At 36.1% G+C, this 20632-nt stretch overlaps 1 protein-coding gene across 1 annotated transcript in view; it reads right to left on the reverse strand.

Annotated features, from left to right (window-relative positions):
* Positions 1–20632, reverse strand: part of LOC150108231 (uncharacterized) — a 133357-nt gene that overhangs the window by 46363 nt on the left and 66362 nt on the right. The window contains exon 9 of the mRNA XM_090390430.1: positions 2445–2552. Within this exon, the coding sequence (XP_090246556.1) occupies positions 2445–2552 (108 nt within the window). The remainder of the gene's footprint in view (positions 1–2444; positions 2553–20632) is intronic.

The raw sequence follows: 20632 nt of genomic DNA on the forward strand, positions 1-20632 counted from the left end.
GAAGGGATCACGGAAATATCACTGATGTAACTGGCATTACTGAGACTAAAACAAATGAGATGACAAAAACAAACGAGATCTTTCAAATATTACAAGCATAAGATTATTTCATTCCACTGACATCTACTATTCACTGGAATGAAAAAAAGATGAACTTTTTGAATGGGAGTGAATTCTAAACAGCAGTGTAGACAAATTCCAAAACGGGAAACTGAAAAATTGACTTATTTGTGCCTATGGTCCCAGAGAAGAATTCAGCAAGAAAGAAGTAAAGGAACTTTGGGTCAGAGAAAGCAGGTGACATATGAAAAAAGTTCTTGTTGGAAACCTAGAGTAGAGCAGAAAAGAATCCCAAACAGATAAGGAAATTTGGAGAAAAGAGCAGAGTCTATTCTTTTTTCAATCCTTTGGATGAAAGAGAATCTGCTCAGGACTCAGGACACAGATTAGTCTGTATCTACACCATATTCTAAAATAAGAAAGATTATATAAATCCACATGGAAAAAACAAGACATTTCTTGTATGTCTATTCTTGGTTTCTTCAGGATATGTATACAGAAGATTTGAAATAGAAAGTAAATTTACTTTCTATTTCTTCTATACTTCTTTCTTTTCTTTCTATATTTTTTTTCTATACTTCTACTTGAGTATGATGAAAATAAGTATTTCACTGAAAATAAATATTAAAGGAAAGAAAGAAATCAAAGTCAAGCAACTACTTAAATGTGAAATGTAAATTTATAAAAATATTATCAAAGAAAAACACGAAAATTTAAAAACAAGAGACAAACTTTAGCAAATGAGTGGCATAATGGAAATGAGAAAATCAATTCTACAAGGAAAACATGCAATATAAAGTTGCCTGCAAAGAGAAAAGTAATTCCATGTTCATACTATCTAAAATTCTAGTAAGGTATACCTATTTTATTAAAGCTTCCAGAAGTCTTTACAAATACTACTAAGCTTGAGGCTATAGTAAGGAAGTGGTATTTGGAGGAAAGACTATGTTTAAATTCACTTTAATTCTTATGGATGGTCAAGTGCATTAGCCAAACAATTTTATTTCTATATTTATCTGATGTCTTGCTTGCAGATAGTCTTTGCAGGTATTCTTTTCCAAAAAAAAAAAAAAAAACATGCACATTCATTACAACTTCCTCTGACTAAAATTTTTCGCCCTGAATGATTTTCCAGGATGAACTAGTTAGAATATATCAAACAACTGGAACTTAGCATATAAAACCTCTTCATAATAAATTCAAATCACAGTAAACTATTTTAAACATCTTTCAAGTATGGTTTGGTGTTTTTTCTCCACTGACTCATTTTGCCATTTTGTTTTACTGCTTTCCTGTAATTATTATCACTCACTTTATTTATTTGTATTCTGCAATATATATAAAATAACCAAGTACTTAATGATATACACTCCTATTCAAATTAATCTTGTCTAATAATAAACTAAACTATAAAAATGACTTTATCTGATCAATAACTTGAATTAGATTTAAATAGTTTCAAATATTAATTTCATAACTGCAATGCATATACATACATATTTTTTTTGTGAAATTTATTAAACAAACTTTGAAACCTCAAAGAATGTGATAACTGTTTTATTAAACTATATAAACATAGGAACTCAATTTTTGTTTATCTCTACTGTTTCAGGGCCGAGTGCCATGGTCATGGGTTAATTCTGATATTTCAATCATTTTACTTCTCAAAAGTTTTTTTTTTCTTCATGATTAAAACTGTACTGTAAATCAAAGAAGCAAGTCAAAATTCCAACTAAGTGCAAAACCAAATAATGCACAACAAAACCCTTGACTTTAGTACTACTCATTTCCGGAAGAAGGAAATTAAACTCATATTAAAAGTGATATATACAACATAAAAAAAAAAGTTAATGGCTAATCCAACTATAACCATCAATAATAAAAACAGTGATGACATGACCAAAACAGTATTATTTCATTAGATTACATATTATATTTTCATTAGATTACATATTATATTTTCATTAGATTACATATACATATCAAATTTCATTAGTACAATACTTTATTTAGTCTATACTTTGAGCATCCAATTAATGCTATTTCTTCTATCAAACTATAGTTCTTATGTGTAAATAAATGAGTCAAAATGTGTTATTAGGAACATATTACAAATCTACATTCTGAGAAGCAAGCGCACACATTCATTATTAAAAACAATTATACTGTGTTGGCAAGCATGTTTATTGTCACACCCATTTTGAACACTTTCATTTATTTGTAAAGTAAAAATCAATTTCAGCAAAAGCCATATGTTTAAATATTCAGATGTTTAAAATATATCAAACAACTTTTAAATTAAAATATATTATTCTGGAGAAATGAAAATTTCTCCAGAATAAGGTGAGTACATTTCTTATAGTAGCTATGTATTGAGTGCTCACCTTCTGCAATTGCACTATTCTTTGCCAATGTAAAAACATTTCTTCGAAAACTTTCACGAAAGTTGTGCCTACTTTGTTCTCGACTAACTGAATCTCCAGTGGCTTCTGCTGAAGGGTGAACAAAGTTCTTAGTAATAACACAGGATTTTTCACTGAAAGAAATGACTCAGCAAAAATGATCGTCAGATCTAAATACTGCAAGCAAAATGTTAAGCTAAACAAGAATTAAGAAATCAATTAAATCTTAAATACATTACATAAAACAACGAATACGACACGAACTTAGTAAAGATACACATTAAAACAGTAATCTGTATTTTCCAGTAAATAATCTGAGGCCAGTGTACTAGTATCGTCTTTAAGAAATCAGTGAGAGTGATCAAGATCGACTTCAAATTATTCTCCTGCTTGAAAGAAAGAAATAAAAAAGAGAAATGGTCCAGTCTAGCATCTCAGTCATTTATATTAATTGATCCAATTAAAACTGCCTTAATAAAGGTACTGCCTATACAAAAATGTTATGCCAGATATTTTACTGGCATAACTTTATTCTGATTTATTCAAATAGAAAAGGATTTTGTAAGAACAGAAGTAAAGACTAATTTAATTAACTAACAAAAAGGATATTCTGCTCCCCCTCCCAAAAAAAACTTTAGGTATACATATACAGGCCAGCTATTTCTTTGAGAATGCCAGATGGTGTGTACTGGTCTGACTATATGATCATAAGATTGCAGCTAAGTCATTATATTAATATTGATTTAATGATATTTTGATAATTAGTGAATGTAATATTTTTGTGTATGATTGTATGGTTGAGTGTGTATTTATTTTTGATATGTTTATACCAGAAAATATATGTGTATATATTAAAAAATCCCACGTAGGCATGGATATTTGTGATTGTGTTCCACCTTCATACATTCATTCGCCCAAGTATAGATGCACTCTCCCAATATAAACTGGGTCACTATGGGAGTAGTAGACCCAAACCTCCTGCAATAGGAGAGGCATTCACCCTGCAGTGGGTAGAAAAATAGGATGTTCATCATCATCATATTAAATAAACAACCATAATTCATTTTTTTTTAATCAAGAAGTTTTAAGAAAATATTAGATACTATAAAAAGATGCCAAAGCAGTATTTCATTTTTCCACTGCACAAAAGATACTCATCCCTTAAACAAAAACTGACTGCGTTAGCATCGATACCATCATTTTTAAAATGTATTAAACTAAGGAAAGAAGTGGTGTAATTTTATCTTTGCTTTATCTAAGCAAAATATAGTCAAGCATATGACTAACATTAATATGAAAGGTGCTTTTGTAAATTTGTAAATTCAAGAGCATTTTTATTCTTGGAATTATCAGACTAGTTATCAAGATTTTAACATCCAGAGAAGTAATTTTATGTATGCTTTGAAAAAGCATGCTATGACACTGCTCATTTAGCAAAACCTAACATAAGCCAGTTTAGTTGGCAAGTGGATAGCATCTGATCTCCAAATGAGAGACTGGGTGGTTCAAATTGTAATGTAGAATGATTACTTGTGAGTCTAAGGTAGTACACAGTTTGTCACTCAGTGAGACCACCACCATGCTTACTGAAGATCTGAAGTGGCTTGAAAAAGTAATATTTAGAGCAAGATTTTCTGATTAACTCTTAATCCACTTATGCTGTACTAAATGTATGGAAATTTAAAAACCTTTTATATGGGGATTTGCATAAAAGCTTGCTGAAAATAGAATTTAGTTCTGGATAACTTTTTTAAAGGTTGATGCATTTGGCAAAAGTTCTACTTTTGCCAAATAAAGAAAGTTCTCAAAACTAAAATTAAGAAAAAGGACTACTATAATCCTGATTGACATATTAAGTCAGAGTCTCAAATTGAAATGTTTAAGAGAGATGACTGACCTTTGATTTTTGCAAAATATCCAAGAAAGAGTACTCCATATCACTTCATTAAATTAATGAAAGAAATAATTTTATTAAGTACAAACATCCTGCAGTGTTGACAGAATGATACAAAAAGGAGGATAATCAAAAGCAACTGACCCATTCAATGACATCCTATCAGAACAAACTAATGATGAAAAACAGCATTTTGCTTTGATTAACTACTTTAAATAAAAAAAAAGGAATCTTTTCTCAAGTGGTTTAACATTAAATGTAAACAGAAAGATATATGCTTTGCAAATGACATACAGGGAGATTTAAATACACAAAATTATGAAAAATTAAAAATTCTCTAAATGGTTCCATTATGAAATTTGAGTACTCCATTGTAAAGTAAAATTTGTAAAGGCAAACGGCACACACACACACACACACACACACACACACACACACACACACACACACACACGCTGCAATTGAAAAAAAATAAAAAAAAAAGAAAATTGTTACTTGACTTATATATCTATTTTAATTTGATCAGATTCAACTCCTTACAAAGAAAAAAAAATAAGAACAAATGTGTAAAAGAATAAATTTTATTAATATGTAAATAAGTTTCATGTTCTTGAGAAAGAATTTTGCTGGTGTTATTCAATGTTTATATTTATTAGAATCATAAAAACACATTATGTTTACTATAAATACTGCCTTTTGAATGAAATATTTTATAAACTGTTTCCATATTATTTAGAGGAAAATAAACAAACACAGCAAACTATTACATATCAATCAAGAAATGTTGCCAGTGAGTGACAGATTCATGTGTCATGTTCCACTTTCAGGAATTTTTTTGAATTGTTACATTACAATTTAAATATTATTATTATTATTCAGGCCTCCATGGAGTCAAAAGACTCATCGTGGGAGGTCCTTCCTAAGAAATACAAAGTCTATCAAGACTCATCGAGGGGAGGTCCCCCCCTAAGAAACACAAAGTCTACCATGCCACTCCTTAAACTCATTGACCGTTCTTACTCTCACCACTCCATCAGGCAATGCATTCCATGGTTCAACCACCCTCCATGCAAAGAAACCACTCCTCACCCTCTTGCTCACAGATTCCTTTCGTAACGTCCAGGGATGGCCTCGCCTTCACTCCTTTCCACTGTTCAACCAAGCGAAAGAACTCCCCAGTGTCAACCCTGTAACCACCTCTCAACAGTTTAAAAGTCTCAATCATATCACCTCTCCTTCTTCGATCCACCAAACTCTGCAGTCCACATTCCCTCAGCCGATCCTCATAACTATCATTGTACAGTCCTGAAACCATCTTTGTTATCCACCTTTGTACCCTTTCCACAGTTAATTTATCAAATCCAGGGGACCAAATCTGAGAACAATAGTCTAAGTGTAGTCTGATCAGGATCTTATACAATAGAATGATAACTGTTTTATCTCTGTAGGTCAGCGTCCTTCTCATTATTGCAGCAATCCTCTGTGTTACCTTCACCACCTTTGCAATATGTCCCCTAAATTTCAGGTTTCTATCAATCATCAACCCCAGATCTCTTGTCTCCCCTACTACAGTATAACTCCTCCCATAGAGTATGCAGTGTCCCATCGATGTTTCCCAAACCTCAAGACCTTACATTTTGCTGCATTAAACCGACACCCCCATTCATTTGCCCATCTATCTAGCATATTCAAATCCTCTTGCAGGGCTGCAGCATCTGCACTATTACTAATAATCCTTCCCAGCTTCGCATCATCCGCAAACAACTGAATATCCCCTTGCAATCCACTGACAATGTCATTGATATAAAGGTTAAACAATATAGGTCCCAGTAGTGAGCACTGTGGGACCCCATTTGTAACCCTCTGCTTCCTTGAAATTGCCCCACCATACACAACTCTCTGATACCTAATCCTGAATCCAGTTGACCAATCTGACATCCAGACCCATGTGCTGAAACTGGAATATCAGCTTATCATGTGGCACCCTATCAAATGCCTTTGCTAAGTCTAAGAAAATGGCAGTATATGCCTTTCCCTCGTAACTCTTGTAACTTTATCATAAAAGACTAGCATATTGCTAAAACAAGAGCGCCCCTTCACAAATCCATGTTGACTCTCACAGATAACGTTAACCTCATCTGCCCAATGCTGTATACGGTCCTTCACTACTTTCTCCAAGATCTTACTAACTACTGATGATACACAAACTGGCCTATAATTCGACACTTCCAGTCTGCTACCGCCCTTATGTAATGGCACTATCTTACCTTCCTTCCATTCCATGGGCACCTTTCCTGCAGCCAGACTTTCAATGAAAAGCCAGATCAAAGGCACTGTCAATTCCCTAGCACATTCTCTCAAAACCTGTGGTGAAATACCATCCGGTCCCACAGCTTTACTGACATCCAGAGTACTCGGTATTTGAAACACCCTCCTCCTGTACTTCTAAACCTCGAACCTGCCCAATCCCTCTAGCATTAAAACTGACTCCTCCAGGATGAACATTGTTCATCCTGGAGGAGTCAGTTCAATTCAGTTCAATCAGTTCAGTTCAATTGTTCAATGAACACTCCAATAAAGTGTTCATTGAACAATTCCACTATGTCATCTGCATCAGTCACTCTATTCCCATTTTTATCCCACAATATCATTTTCTTCCACAGTCATTTCTCCTCCTACTGGCCACATATCTAAAAAATTCCCTAGGATTTTCTTTGGATCGTAGGGCCATCTCCTCTCATATTCCAGTTTTCTTCCTTACCATACTAGCCCACTAGAGGGCACCATCAGGACTGTTAGGAGAACAATAGCTTCATCTCTTCATTCCTGGTTTCTGTGTTGTAGTGCCTACGTGCACGGAACTTTTTTGTATAAGTTCCTTTAGAAAATGGCAATGTGACGTTGCCGAAATATCGGAAAATATTTATTAAAGTTTAATTTAATATATATCCTTAACTATGTTGTTCTATTCCTTAAGTGTTTTAATAATGCATAACCAACGTATAAGCCTGTCTACAAGAACCTTACCATACTAGTCACTCTTCTGGCCTCTGTTTTATACTCTTCATGCATTTTCTCTTCACCTGTCTCCTTATATCTCTTTCATAGCCTCTTTTTCACATGCAATTCCTGTTTAATATTGTTTGTCATCCACTTTACTCCAAATTGTGTCCTCTTGTTCACTCGTGGTATACAATTTACCATTGCTGCTAACAAATATTCTTTCATAATTTCCCACGCACTAATCATATCCCGGCCTTCCAATTCCTCCCTCGATGAAACTTCTCCAAGTTGACATATTAGACTATTAATCACCTGTCTTATAATTCCACATACGTTCCCTTCTCTTTGATACTCTTGCATGTCTATTCATTTTCCAAGTCAAAACCATATGGTCACTCTCTCCAACTGGTGGGAGAGATGTCATCTCAGTTATTATCAACTCATCTGATGCTATAACCAAATCCAAAACTCATGAACCTCTTGTTCCCTCTATTAATGTTGCCTAAGACATTTGTCCGTCAAGAATTCTAGAAATTCCATTCCCTTATTGCCATATGCATCTTCCTCTCTCTAGTTTATAATACTGTAGTTAAAATATCCCATAACAATCATTCTTCTTGCACTTGCCAAACTCAACTGTCGAAACATTTCCTGGTCCCCACCATCTGTGCTCCTGGGTCTGTAGCAACACCCCACTGAATATCCTGTCTTGCCCACCTCTACCTCACATCATATGCTTTCAAAATCATTAGTGCCAATGCCTTCCAAAGTCTCCACTCTTAGAGGACATAGGTTGTCACTTATCATAAGCAGTACTCCACCACCATGCTTTCCCTTCCTATCCTGCCGAAAAATGCTGTATCCAGCGACTTCTATTCCTGTCATTATATCCTCTTCTGTCAACCACGTCTCAGTAATCCCAATAATTTTTAGCCAGGTTGATGCTATCTGCACCACCAATCCCTCTCCTTTATTCCGGATACTCCTGGCATTAGTATAAAGCATATAAATGCCCAGCATTATCCCCTCGAGACTCCACTGGGCTCAGTGTTAGCTGATGTCGTCCCCCCTTCACCCAAGTACCCATTCCCACAAAAGGCCACTCCCTGCTACCATCCTCCCTGGGACACACTGGCTTTTTCAGAACAGCAATCTCTCCAGATGCCTACGTCCTTCCTCATTCAAATGTAAACGGTCTCTCGCATCCAATTCCTCTCTGTCCTCAAACGCACTCCAAGCATCCACATATTCCAGTCCTCTCTTGTCACACATTTTAGCTATTATGTCATTCAATATTACCGCTCTTCTGCTCAGCTCATCATTATCATACCTAAGCAACATACACACTATCTTTCCTCTCTGTATCTTCTTTTGTACCACCTCAAGCAAGAATCTCATATCTCTTGCTGCCCTATTTACACCACCACTCAAGTCATTTGTTCCCACCATCACAATCATCTCATCCACCCTATAACTTCTCTTTACTGCCAAATCATTGAGTCCCCATACATTATACCTCTTACCATTCCCTCTCTCCTATTGTTTCAATTTTCACCTCTTCTAGCACTCCCATACCCTTCTCTCATGCCGTCTCTCCTACTGTTTCCATTCTCTCCTCTTCTAGCACTCCCATACCTCTCTCTCATTCCGTCTCTCCTACTGTTTCCATTCTCTCCCCTTCTAGCACTCCCATACCTCTCTCTCCTACTGTTTCCATTCTCTCCCCTTCTAGCGCTCCCATACCTCTCTCTCCTACTGTTTCCATTCTCTCCCCTTCTAGCGCTCCCATACCTCTCTCTCCTACTGTTTCCATTCTCTCCCCTTCTAGCACTCCCATACCTCTCTCTCCTACTGTTTCCATTCTCTCCATTTCCACATCCAATTCCATTTTCTCCTCTCCTCTCCTATCATTCCCAAAACTGTCCAATGTGCTTTGCTTATTCCTCTTCTTTTCATCATAAATTTGTTCATAGCAAGCAAACGCATCATGTACTTTCATTTTATTATTAAATAGCATTCAACATTGGGGGTCCATGTCTTCAGACATTTTGAGAACATCACTAACTGCAAAGAACATTTCTGCAAGACCCTTCACTGTAAATTGTTTAATTACCTCTTCCTATTTCTCTTTTCCCTCTTCCTTTTCTCGTTTTTCCTCCTCTGCAACAGTTGTTCCTCCAGTTCGACCAATTCTTTGTTGGTCAACTCTTCAGGAGAACTTTCTATAAGTTGAATTAATTCACCATTCACTTCAAGATTCAGATTGTTTGCTAGGCCCACTATTACAAACTTCCAAAATCATGCACAAACCTTTTTAATGTCTTTTACCATATGCCACTCATACACTGAGAGGTCACTTCGTCCCAAGCCACAGCAATTTTAATAGCATGAAAAATATTGAATGTTTTCCAGAATTGCATGAGTCTGGTCATTTCCTTCAGTAGCAGAAATGGCTCGTGAAAAAATTCTCCATAGATAATAAGAGGGAGAAACATGACCTTGAACATTATCTAGAATTAATAAAATTTCAAATTCTACGTTTTCTTTCACACAATAGCTTTTTATTTCACTCACATAACAGTTGATTAAGACATTTTTGAATCATCCATGACTTTTATTGCTCCGATAAAAGTATCGGAGTATGCTTCCTAATGTTTTTGAAGATTTGTGGATTCTGTGCCATATCACAAATGGTTTCAGTTTATATCCAACCACATTACCTGTAACCGAATCATAATACGGGCATTAAGAGCTGTGAAACTAGGTATAGATTTTAGCTTTTTGTGGATGAATGTCTGCTCAAGCATTTTTTTCTGAAACAAGGATGTCTCATCCATATTAAATATTTGCTGTGACAAATAATTTTCCTCCGTAATAATTTTATCCAATTTTTCCACAAACTCCTTGGCAGCCTTCTCAGCACTTGCAGATTCCCATACATTTTCACATTATGCAGTGCAAAACTCTGCTTGAATCTCATGGTCATAATCAGGTTCTGCTTTCTCCTTCAACATGTTGAGACTTAGTGCCTTAGCGGTTATGGTCACAGTGCTAAGGGGTATGCGCTTTTGGTTCAGGTCCTTTATCCATGATGCAAGTAACTTTTCCATATCACCGATAGGACCTTATTGTTGCTGCGTCACTATCATCAATTTAAGCAAATCCTTTCGCAGATCACTTTTACAATTTTATCCTTATTTTTCAAAATGGTCGTCACTGTAGAATGAGACCATGCGAAGTCATGTACGATCACATTGATGGGCTTACCAGCTTCATGTTGCTTTATAACGTGCAACTTTGTTAAAGATCAGTTGCTTGCCTCTTTTTCTATGATTCTTCACTAGGTTTTTTGATTATTCGTGTAGGGGCCATGTTGCACAAAACATCACAAAATATTTAATGATAAATACACAAATAACCCATTTCTCAAACACAAAATCAACAGAGGAACTGTTGAAGACGTGCCGACTGCCAAGGGAGGTTGCCACCGAAAGCGAGGTTGCTACTGTGCATGCTTTACCTTACGCTCGCTTGCGTCTTGTTCGAAAATATAGTAAAAAAAAAAAGGCAACAATTACCGTGGGTGGGCTAAGAATTTTTTTTCTCCTATTTTTATCAATTTTATATTACATAGTCCATAAATCCTGCTCTAGAGACTAAACACACACCAGGCAATGAAATTCATCCCCACCTAAAGACACTCACAAACCTTCATGTCCACAGTGGAATTCAAACCTGCAACCTGTTGGTTGGAGAGCTTGTATGCTACCTGGCTCAGCCAATCAGGCTGGTAATTTGACATTGGCAGGTTTGTTGAATGAAAAGGAGGAACGTAATGTGCTGTTATCAGCACATTACATTCCTATATTGGATTGGTAGTCTTCTGGAGTAGATCATTTATATAAAAGGAATAGGGTGGGTGAGAGAACAGAGCCTTATGGTATCCTGTATCAGTTGTATAGATAGAAGATAGAGAACCATCCATCATCACACAAAGTAAGTATCCAGTCAGAAGTTGGGATAGACCTGATGCGAGTTTATCAGGTAGCATAGCAGATCATTGCAGACCTGGTAAAAAACTCAGAGATATCAAGGGCAACCACTTAAGACCCACCGAACTTTTCCATGGTATTTGGAAAAGTTAGGGATTTACTCACTTATGGATGACATAAGTGAGTAAATCGCTTGTTGATTGACAGTAATGGAATCCATACTGATGGTTATTTATTAGTCTAGTTTTCAAGGTAGCATAGCGGTTGAGTGTTGATGGCTCATTCCATTACTTTCGAAAAAACAGAGATAAGTGAAATTGAATGGTAGTTTGAAGGTGTAGATTTGCGACTCTTTTTATGGATAGAGTGAATGTGGGCTAATTACCAGATTACAAGGTAGATACCAGTGGAATTAGAAAGCGTAAAAAAGGCAACATAGAATGGGAATCAACTCTGGAGCACAAACTTTTAGGAAAATGAGAGAAATATCACTGGGACCAGGAGACTTTGTTTTTGGTATCCAATTTGAGCAGAATTTTTCTAATCTCTTTGTAGTGAAAGGACAAACTAGGCACTTAGTGCCTAGAATAGTTGGGGGACATTTAACGAAATGAGAAGTACAAGAATTGAAGGAGTAGGAAGCCAGGTGGTCAGCTTTTTCTGTGGGTGATGTTGCAACAGAACCATCAGGACATAACAGTAGTGGGAGCAATGTTGGCAGAAGTTGCTTTGGCTAGAGACCAGAATGCATGGCTGCCATTTGGGTAAGATGCAAGTTTCCTGCTTTTAGCTCTCTCAAAGTTGGTGTCTGACGTGCTGTTTTCTTGCAGCTATTCCAGGCTTTGGTTAAAACAATATAGGTAGATGGAGTTTTGGATGCAAGCCAGTTATAGTATGCTTAATTCTTCTCTCCTGTATGACTTCAGCACCTAACCAAGGCTTAGATAAGGGATGGGAAGTTAGGGTGGAATGGGGAATAAATGTTTCCATATCAACAAGAATTATTTTGGTGATAAGTTCAGAGCATAGGTTTGGGTCAGATGGCTGGAAGCAATAATCCACCCAAGATAATGTGGTATAGCAGTTATGCAGATCATCCCACTTGGTTTTCTTATAATGACAAATGTGCATGGATGCTAGTGATTGTGTTCGTGCAGTTTCATGGGGAAAGAGATCAGAACTAGATTGTGGTCTGAACTGCCTTGAGAACGGACTCTTACAGCGTACTTGAATGGGTCGCTAGTAAGGAAGAGGTACAAGGTATTCTAGTAGTAGTATGCATGCCTACTACTAGAATACCTTGCCTAGTATGCACCTAGGCCTCTCTACCTGCCTGATCTGTGCAGTTGGAATAGGAAAGCCAGCTAGTGTTGTGAACACTGAAGTCTCCAAGGAAAATTATCTTTCTGTTAGGAAAGTTGGATTGAAGAATGTTGACATTTAAAGAAAGGAAATCAAAAATTTCAATGGTTGGTGGCTTCAGGAGAGTGGTAGAGATAGCAGATGAATTTGACAGACTAAGGTACAAAAACTTTCACAGCCAAAGGAGGTCAAAACTGGGAAATTCCAGATTGAACATTCTTTGAGAATATATATAGGAGCAATCATATGCACAAACCCTATGTTTGAGAACTGGGAAAGCTGAGATGAGTAGTATGGGGGAGTAGAAATCTGGGTTTCTATCAGGCAAAGTAGGTGAGGTTGGAACTGAGGCCATGTATGCTGGTGTAGTGTATTAGGAAGGTTCTGTGAGGCATGCTGTTGACTGCATGGGTCATGCATGTTTCCTCTGTAGGGATAAAGTTCAAGTTTTTGCACTGGTTGTTTGTAGGATAGGACTGGCTTTTCCCATTAGTACTCCTTTTTTTTTATAACTGATTGTCCAAGCATCATCTCTACGTTGTCATTTTTCTTCCAGTTGTTGCCATAATCTTGTACCCTGTTCCTGATGCTCACAGGTGAGATCTAGCTGGTCTTGTACAAGAAGAGGTGCCTTCTGACATGTTATTCACTGTAGTTATTAAAGCTGATCTGCTCATCAGTATACTGCACATCAGTACAAGTCACTAAGACACAAGACGTGGGAGATTCAATCATATCCATGTGTGTTCATTGGCCCAAAGCAATGACACGTGACAATTATCTGAGGTAAAATTTGCATTGTTCTGAGAGCTTACAGATGTCATCATTTAGCATCTCGTCTGTTTAAGAATAAAAGTTCAATATGATAGCATTGTACTTTTTATGCTCTGTCTCCGTTAACATCAAGATGCTGTTTGTGTAACTTACAATTTAATTTTTTTTACAGTTATAAGCTAAGTGAGAAGCTGGAGTTTTTAACACAAGCCATTAAGCATTTGCTATATGCTGATTTTGATACTGTTTCATTCTCTGGTTTCTGACTGATGGATACAATGTACAAAAAACTTAGGATTAATCTGATTTGTTTGGACTACCAAGGTCACATTTCTATACTTCTTTAGTGCCCTCTCCAGATCAATCAATTCTCACATTTGAATCTATATCATTTAAATTTTTTTTGGGTCAAACTATGCATTCATATATTTTTAAACACTAAGACTTCGCTTATGGAAACAATTTTTATATGTAAGATTGCATGAATTCACATAGGATTTCTTATGAGAACTAACAGTTTGACCAGTAGAATCTTATTCAAAAGCTATAATAAAAGAACAGTGTATGGTATAAACTTTAGATTAATATCAAGACTAGTCATGATGAAGATAGTATTCTTTTAATTTCATGATAAAAGTTTAATGGAGTGAAAGAGCACCAGGAAACAATTACAAATAGTATTTAATGTTTCCAATATTTCATCTCAGTTGCAGACATCATCAGAAAGTAAAAAATGAGACTTTAATACACACACACACAAAAAAAAAAAATAATAATAAAAAAAAAAAAAAAAGGGCAGCACAAAACTAACTGAAACACATGGTTGAAAGTACTTGAGTCCTAATTAGGTGGGGGCATCCTCTATGGACATCTGTTGGCAGCCTAGGATATAATCACTAATATTTAAAGTATTAGTATTTCCCTACCAGAGAGGCATGTGGTGGGGTTGTCTGTAAGGATAAAAAAATCAGAACTCCCTGGTGGACACAGGAAGTTAAAGAGGCAGTGAAGGAAAAGAAGAAAGCATATCAAAAGTTTCTGGCAAATAAGTCAGCTTGTGCTCTTAGAGAATACAGAGACAAATGTAAGCAAGCTAAACACTGTGTAAAACTAGCTAAACAAAAGTCATGGGAGGACTTTGGCAAGAAGATAGAAATTAAATATCAAGAAGGTGACGAAATATTCTGGAGGTTGTTGAAGAAGCTTAGGAATGGAGGAAAGAGTGCTGTAAAAGGAGTTAGAGATGATAAAGATGATATGAAAACGGGAGAAAAAGATATCCTTGAAGTATGGAGTAATTACTTTGAAAAACTGCTAAATGAAACAAGCAGTGATGACAGCACAGTGGTAAAAAACACTGACCAGGCATGCAGTCAGGAATACATATCCATACTTGAAGTCGAAAAAGCCATCAAAGGCTTGAAATGTGGAAAGGCAGCAGGAGTAGATGATATTCGACCAGAAATGCTGAAGAATGGCGGTATAAGAGTCTTACAGTGGCTACACTGCATAGTTCAGAAAGCCTGGACAGAGGGATGAATTCCTGATGATTGGAGTAGAGCTCTCATAGTACCCATATATAAAAACGGAAATAAAACTGCATGCGAGAATTACAGAGGTATTTCCCTACTCAGTGTTCCTGGCAAGATCTATGCAAGTATACTTGAGAAACGGTTGAGAAGAATTGTGGAAGAAAAGCTTGGTGAAGAACAAGCTGGATTCAGGCCAAATAGAGGCTGTCAGGATCAGATCTTCACTTTACGACAAATAGTGGAGAAAGCATGGGAATATAACAAAGATCTGTATTTAAGTTTTGTCGATTTGGAAAAGGGATATGACAAGGTGCCAAGGGAGAAGCTATTCAATATGCTACAGTTGTATGGCATCAATGGGGCATTATATCAAGCAATACTTAGTCTTTATTTGAGTTGTAAGTCAGCAGTTAGAATTGAAGTACAGGAAGATGGTTTAATGTTAAATTTGGTGTGAGACAAGGATGTACATTATCCCCTCTGTTATTCATTATCTATATGGATCACATTATGAAGGAAAGTGGTATTAAACATGATATCAAAATTGGAAATGTTGATGTCAGCTCTTTGCTTTATGCGGATGATGTTACACTTCTAAATAAATCCGCTACAAGTCTTCAAGATTCTCTGACTAAATTGAATAACTGTTGTAATAGATATGGTATGAAGGTCAGCAATAAAAAGACAAAGACAATGAAAATAGGCAGAATCATTGAAAATGTCAACTGTGTTGTGAATGGAGAACCTGTGGAACAAGATAAAACATTTCAGCTATTTAGGTAGTAAAGTGAAGGATATTTTTCTTTGGGAAGATAGTTCTTATAAAAATCTAGCAAAGAGACATGAATCAAATTTTTCTTTGAGTTGAATATCTGATTGCAACTCTATATATTCCATTTGAAAATTTGAAGGTAATATTTATATTGACTGAAAATAGAGTCATAAATATACAAAAAAAATTGATAAATTTTTTCGTAAATTTCAAATTAAGAAATTAAAAAGCCTACTCAAAAAAGTTTTTTACTGGTCTTCTGACATCACAAACGCGAAACCAGTCTGCTGTCCCTCCCCCCCACCCACCAATATATGGCCTGCCTAAGATTTATAAACCCAATTCTCTCCTAAGATAAATAGTTCTTCCCATTTTAAAAGCTCCAATAAAAATATAATATTGAAAATAATTGTTAATGATGATGATATCCTAGCGAGCTTTGACTTCACTTCACTGTTCTCTAACATTCCCTTAAATGAAACTTAACTGCTTTTAAAGTTTTTCCCCTTGATACCATTGACCGCTTTTCCTCTGCTGTCCATTCCAGTTATTTCTCTTGTAAGGACAAAATTTATAAACAGAGGATACCCTCTATGGGGTTTCATCCTGCCAATTTTTTTTTTTTTTTTTAATTGAAGATTTTGAAAAACAAGCTCTTTACTCAGCTCCTCTCAAACCTTCAAGCTGATTAAGACTTGAAGATGATTGCTTTTGTATTTAGTCTTATGTCAGAAACACTTTTAAGTCACCTCAATAGTCTTCACCCTAAAATCCAATTCACAATGGAAAAGGAAAAATAATAATAGTCTGGCCTTTCTAGATATCTTGGTCACCTTCCTAGCTAATAGTAACCTGTCCTTTTCAGCATATAGAAAACCTACTCACACAGGCAGATACATTCACAAACTTTCCCATCATCCTTCCCCTTTCAACAATATGGTGTCATATAAACAATAGCCAATAGATCTTATAACTTTTGTTCCAATGAGATCTCTCTTGCAACAGAAATCAATCATATACACCACACTTTTCTAATGACTACAGCTCTCACAATATTGAAAAAATAATCAATCCTTCCTCCAATCCACGACCTTATCTTCAGAAAGATTTTAGTAATGCTATCACCTTCCCCTATGTCTGAGGCACCATCAAAAAACATATCCAGGATTTTAAAGAAATACAATGTTTGCACCACTCTCAAAATCCCACCTAAAACTAGCTACTATTATCTGCTCCACTAAAGATAAACTCCTCCCTTCTCAGTTCTAGATGTATATAGAGTTCATCATCATCAAATTCCTGACATGTACCCTCAAGGGGTGTACAAGATATGATAGTACTACATGAAAAATTTACATCATTACTAACTTCCTATCTACAATTTTCCTCCAAATCAGTCTATTACTTGTCAAGACTCTAATATTATCATTATTAGATCTTATATTTCTATTGTCTAAGGCACATTGTACCTTAGAATTGTGGATTGTACCATATCAATCCACCTATATCTTGGTCTTCCTCTGGGTCGTTTCCCTGCCAATCTGGCAGAGAACACTTGTTTTGGTAATCTTTCCTCACCCATTCTGTTTAAGTGACCATACTACCTGAGATTAGCTCTGCTAATGCACTCCTGGATGCCAACAGTGTCAAGTTCTTTCCTAACATCCTCGTTTTTAATATGATATTGCCATTGATGCCATCCATTCACTCCTCTAGTCTTTCTCAGGACTCTCATATCTGCGGTCTCTAGTCTTTGGTCAAGTGTTTTACTTCTGACCCAGCTCTCAGATCCATAAGTTAAAACTGGTTTGAACACTGTCTTGTATACAGCTAATTTAGTGTTCCGACTAATTTTTCTCTTATTCCATATGAATTTATTCAATTGATTTCCTACCATACCAGCTTTGTTGATTCTGTTGTCTATTTCCATATTTAATTTACCATTTTCACTAAAATTCGTGCCTAAGTAGCTAAAATGTTTTACTTGTTTCACAGATTCCCCATTCACAACACAGTTGACATTTTCAACAATTCTACCTATTTTCATTGTCTTTGTCTTTTTAATGCTGACCTTCATACCATATCTATTACAACAGTTATTCAATTTAGTCAGAGAATCTTGCAAACTTGTAGCAGATTTATTCAGAAGTATAACATCGTCCGCATAAAGCAAAGAGCTGACATTAACATATCCAATTCTGATATCATGTTGTTTAATACCACTTTCCTTCATAATGTGATTCATATAGATAATGAATAACAGAGGAGATAATGTACATCCTTGTCTCACACCAGATTTAACATTAAACCATCTTCCTGTACATCCTTCAATTCTAACTGCCGACTTACAACTCAAATACAGCTGTATAACCGAGAGGAGACCTCCACATAGCCTTTAAAGGAATGCAGAGAACCGACCAGGGCTTCTGATCTAATGTCCAATCCTCACCTTCTCGTGGTGCACCCTGTTGGGTATCTACCTGAATACTGAACGAACGAGGATGGGCTGGCAATTTGGGATTTAGCCGACCAAATTGTATTCTTATTGGTTAAACCAAAATAAAATAATGATGGTACAACATGACAAATATAGAGTTCTTTGTTCCTGCAAATTGGCTAACTATGGACAGATAGGAAGATCAGCTACCATCTGAATGGAAGAACATAAAAAATATATCTGCAATCATTACCGTGGTCAATCTTGCCTTGCAGATTACACTTTAGATACAGCTCACAGAATCAATTGAAAAAAGACCATCATACTCCATTACAGTAAATTTAGAAGAGAAAGACTGCTTTTAGAAACCACTGCTGATCTTAAAAATCAGCGTAATTTGAATAAATATGGATGTATAAAACTTCCTAAAACATGGGAAACACTAATACTTCGAAATTCCAGTTTACATCCTAGGCTGCCAACAGATGTCCATAGGGGCACTCCAACCTAATTAGGACTTAGTCTTTCATCCATGTGTTTGTCACATTTTGTGCTGCCTTGGTGTGTTTTACAAGTCTCATTTTGTACTCCCTGATGATGTTTCTGTAACAGATGAAATATTGGAAGCATCCAATACTATTTTTAATCATTTCCTAGTGTTGTTTCACTCCATTAAACTTTTATGATGAGTTTTTCCCAGACTTAAGACTTAACACACAGATTCTTGTAATTTCTCAGTCACTTTCAAAACTAAGTTTTGAAAGTAATGAATAACAGAAGGGATAATGTACAACCTTGTCTCACACTAGATTTAATATTATACCATCTTCCTGTACTTCCTTCAATTCTAACTGCTGACTTACAACTCAATTACAGACGAAGTATTGCTTGATATAATGCCCCATTGACACCATATAACTGTAGCTATTGAATAGCTTCTCTCTTGGCACCTTGTCATATGCCCTTTCCAGATTGACAAAACTTAAATACAGATCTTTGTTATGTTCCCATGATTTCTCCACTGTTTGTCGTAAAGGGAAGATCTGATCCTGACAGCCTCTATTTGGCCTGAATCCAGCTTGTTCTTCAACCGTTTCTCAAGTATACTGACATAAATCTTACCAGGAACACTCAGTAGGGAAATACCTCTGTAATTCTCACATTCAGTTTTATTTCCCTTTTTATATATGGGTACTATGAGAGCTCTACTACAATCATTGGGAATTTGCCCCTCTGTAAAGGTATTCTGAACTCTGCAGTGCAGACACTTTAAGACTTTTATACCACCATAGCAGAGGTGTTAAATGAGCAATTCATTAAGGTATTCCATTCTTGTGACTAACATAATGCAGATATTAAAAGCAGGGGGAAGAGCCACTGATGGTGAGTGAGCAGGAGGTATATGAGGAAGTGAGTAAACTTGATGTCAATAAAGCTACAGGAATTGATGGTACACCATGTGTCTTGAGGAAATGTTCCGGGCAGTTAACAGCTTTAGCTTACCTTTTTAACACAAGTCTTAGATTGGTCCAAGTTCTAAAGGAGTGGAAAGGGGACAAAATTGTCCATCTTCATAAAGGGAGGGAGAAATAAGACTAAGGCTCAAATTATAGGGCAATCTGCCTGTCTGGAGTTGTGGTCAAGTGTTAGAGAGGATAGTGAAGACCAGGATTCAGAACTGGGTTGACTGCAGCAGAATTCTCTTTGATGGACAGCATGGGTTTGCTAAAAGGAAGATCATGTTTTAATCTGCTTACTTATTATAACAAGGTGACAAATTCATTGGCCAAGGGAAGATGAATATACTACTGTGTATGCAAGTTTTTGCAAATTAAACATGGGGTTGGATTGTAGATTAGTGCACAGGATTGGAGACTAGCTGTCTAATAGGTATCAATGGGGGAGCAACATCCCAGAAGAGGAAAGCCACTAGGTAGTGTGCTTCTGGGATTTGTTTTGGGGACATTGTTGTTTAATTTGTATGACACTGGAAAAGGATCGAATGGTAATATACAATTGTTTGCAGATGATGTATATTTGGGGAGAGCTAAGAGGAGCAGAATGAATGTTGTAGCCTTGCAAGAGGACTTGAATAGACGTGAATGGGCAAATGTGTTGTGTGAGAATGACAGTGTAGCAAAGTGTAAGTTTTTAAAAATTTGGGAAGCAAAGATGGTATGCAGAGTATAAGATTGGTGGTGGGGATATCTTAGAGGAGGTGGGGGAGATAAAAGATCAGTGGATGATGGTGAATAGGAACCTAAAATTTTGGGAACATTTTGCTAAAACAATGAGAACAGCATAGCAGATTATGGCAATGATGCAGAGAAGACCAACATATATAAGTAAGGACTATGATTCCCATACAAAGCTTGGATCAAACTGCATACATGGATTACTGTAC

Source organism: Typopeltis vanoorti, chromosome 3 (assembly GCF_054136105.1).
Source record: "Typopeltis vanoorti isolate ZY-2024b chromosome 3, IOZ_Tvanoo_1.0, whole genome shotgun sequence".
NCBI lineage: Eukaryota > Metazoa > Arthropoda > Arachnida > Uropygi > Thelyphonidae > Typopeltis > Typopeltis vanoorti.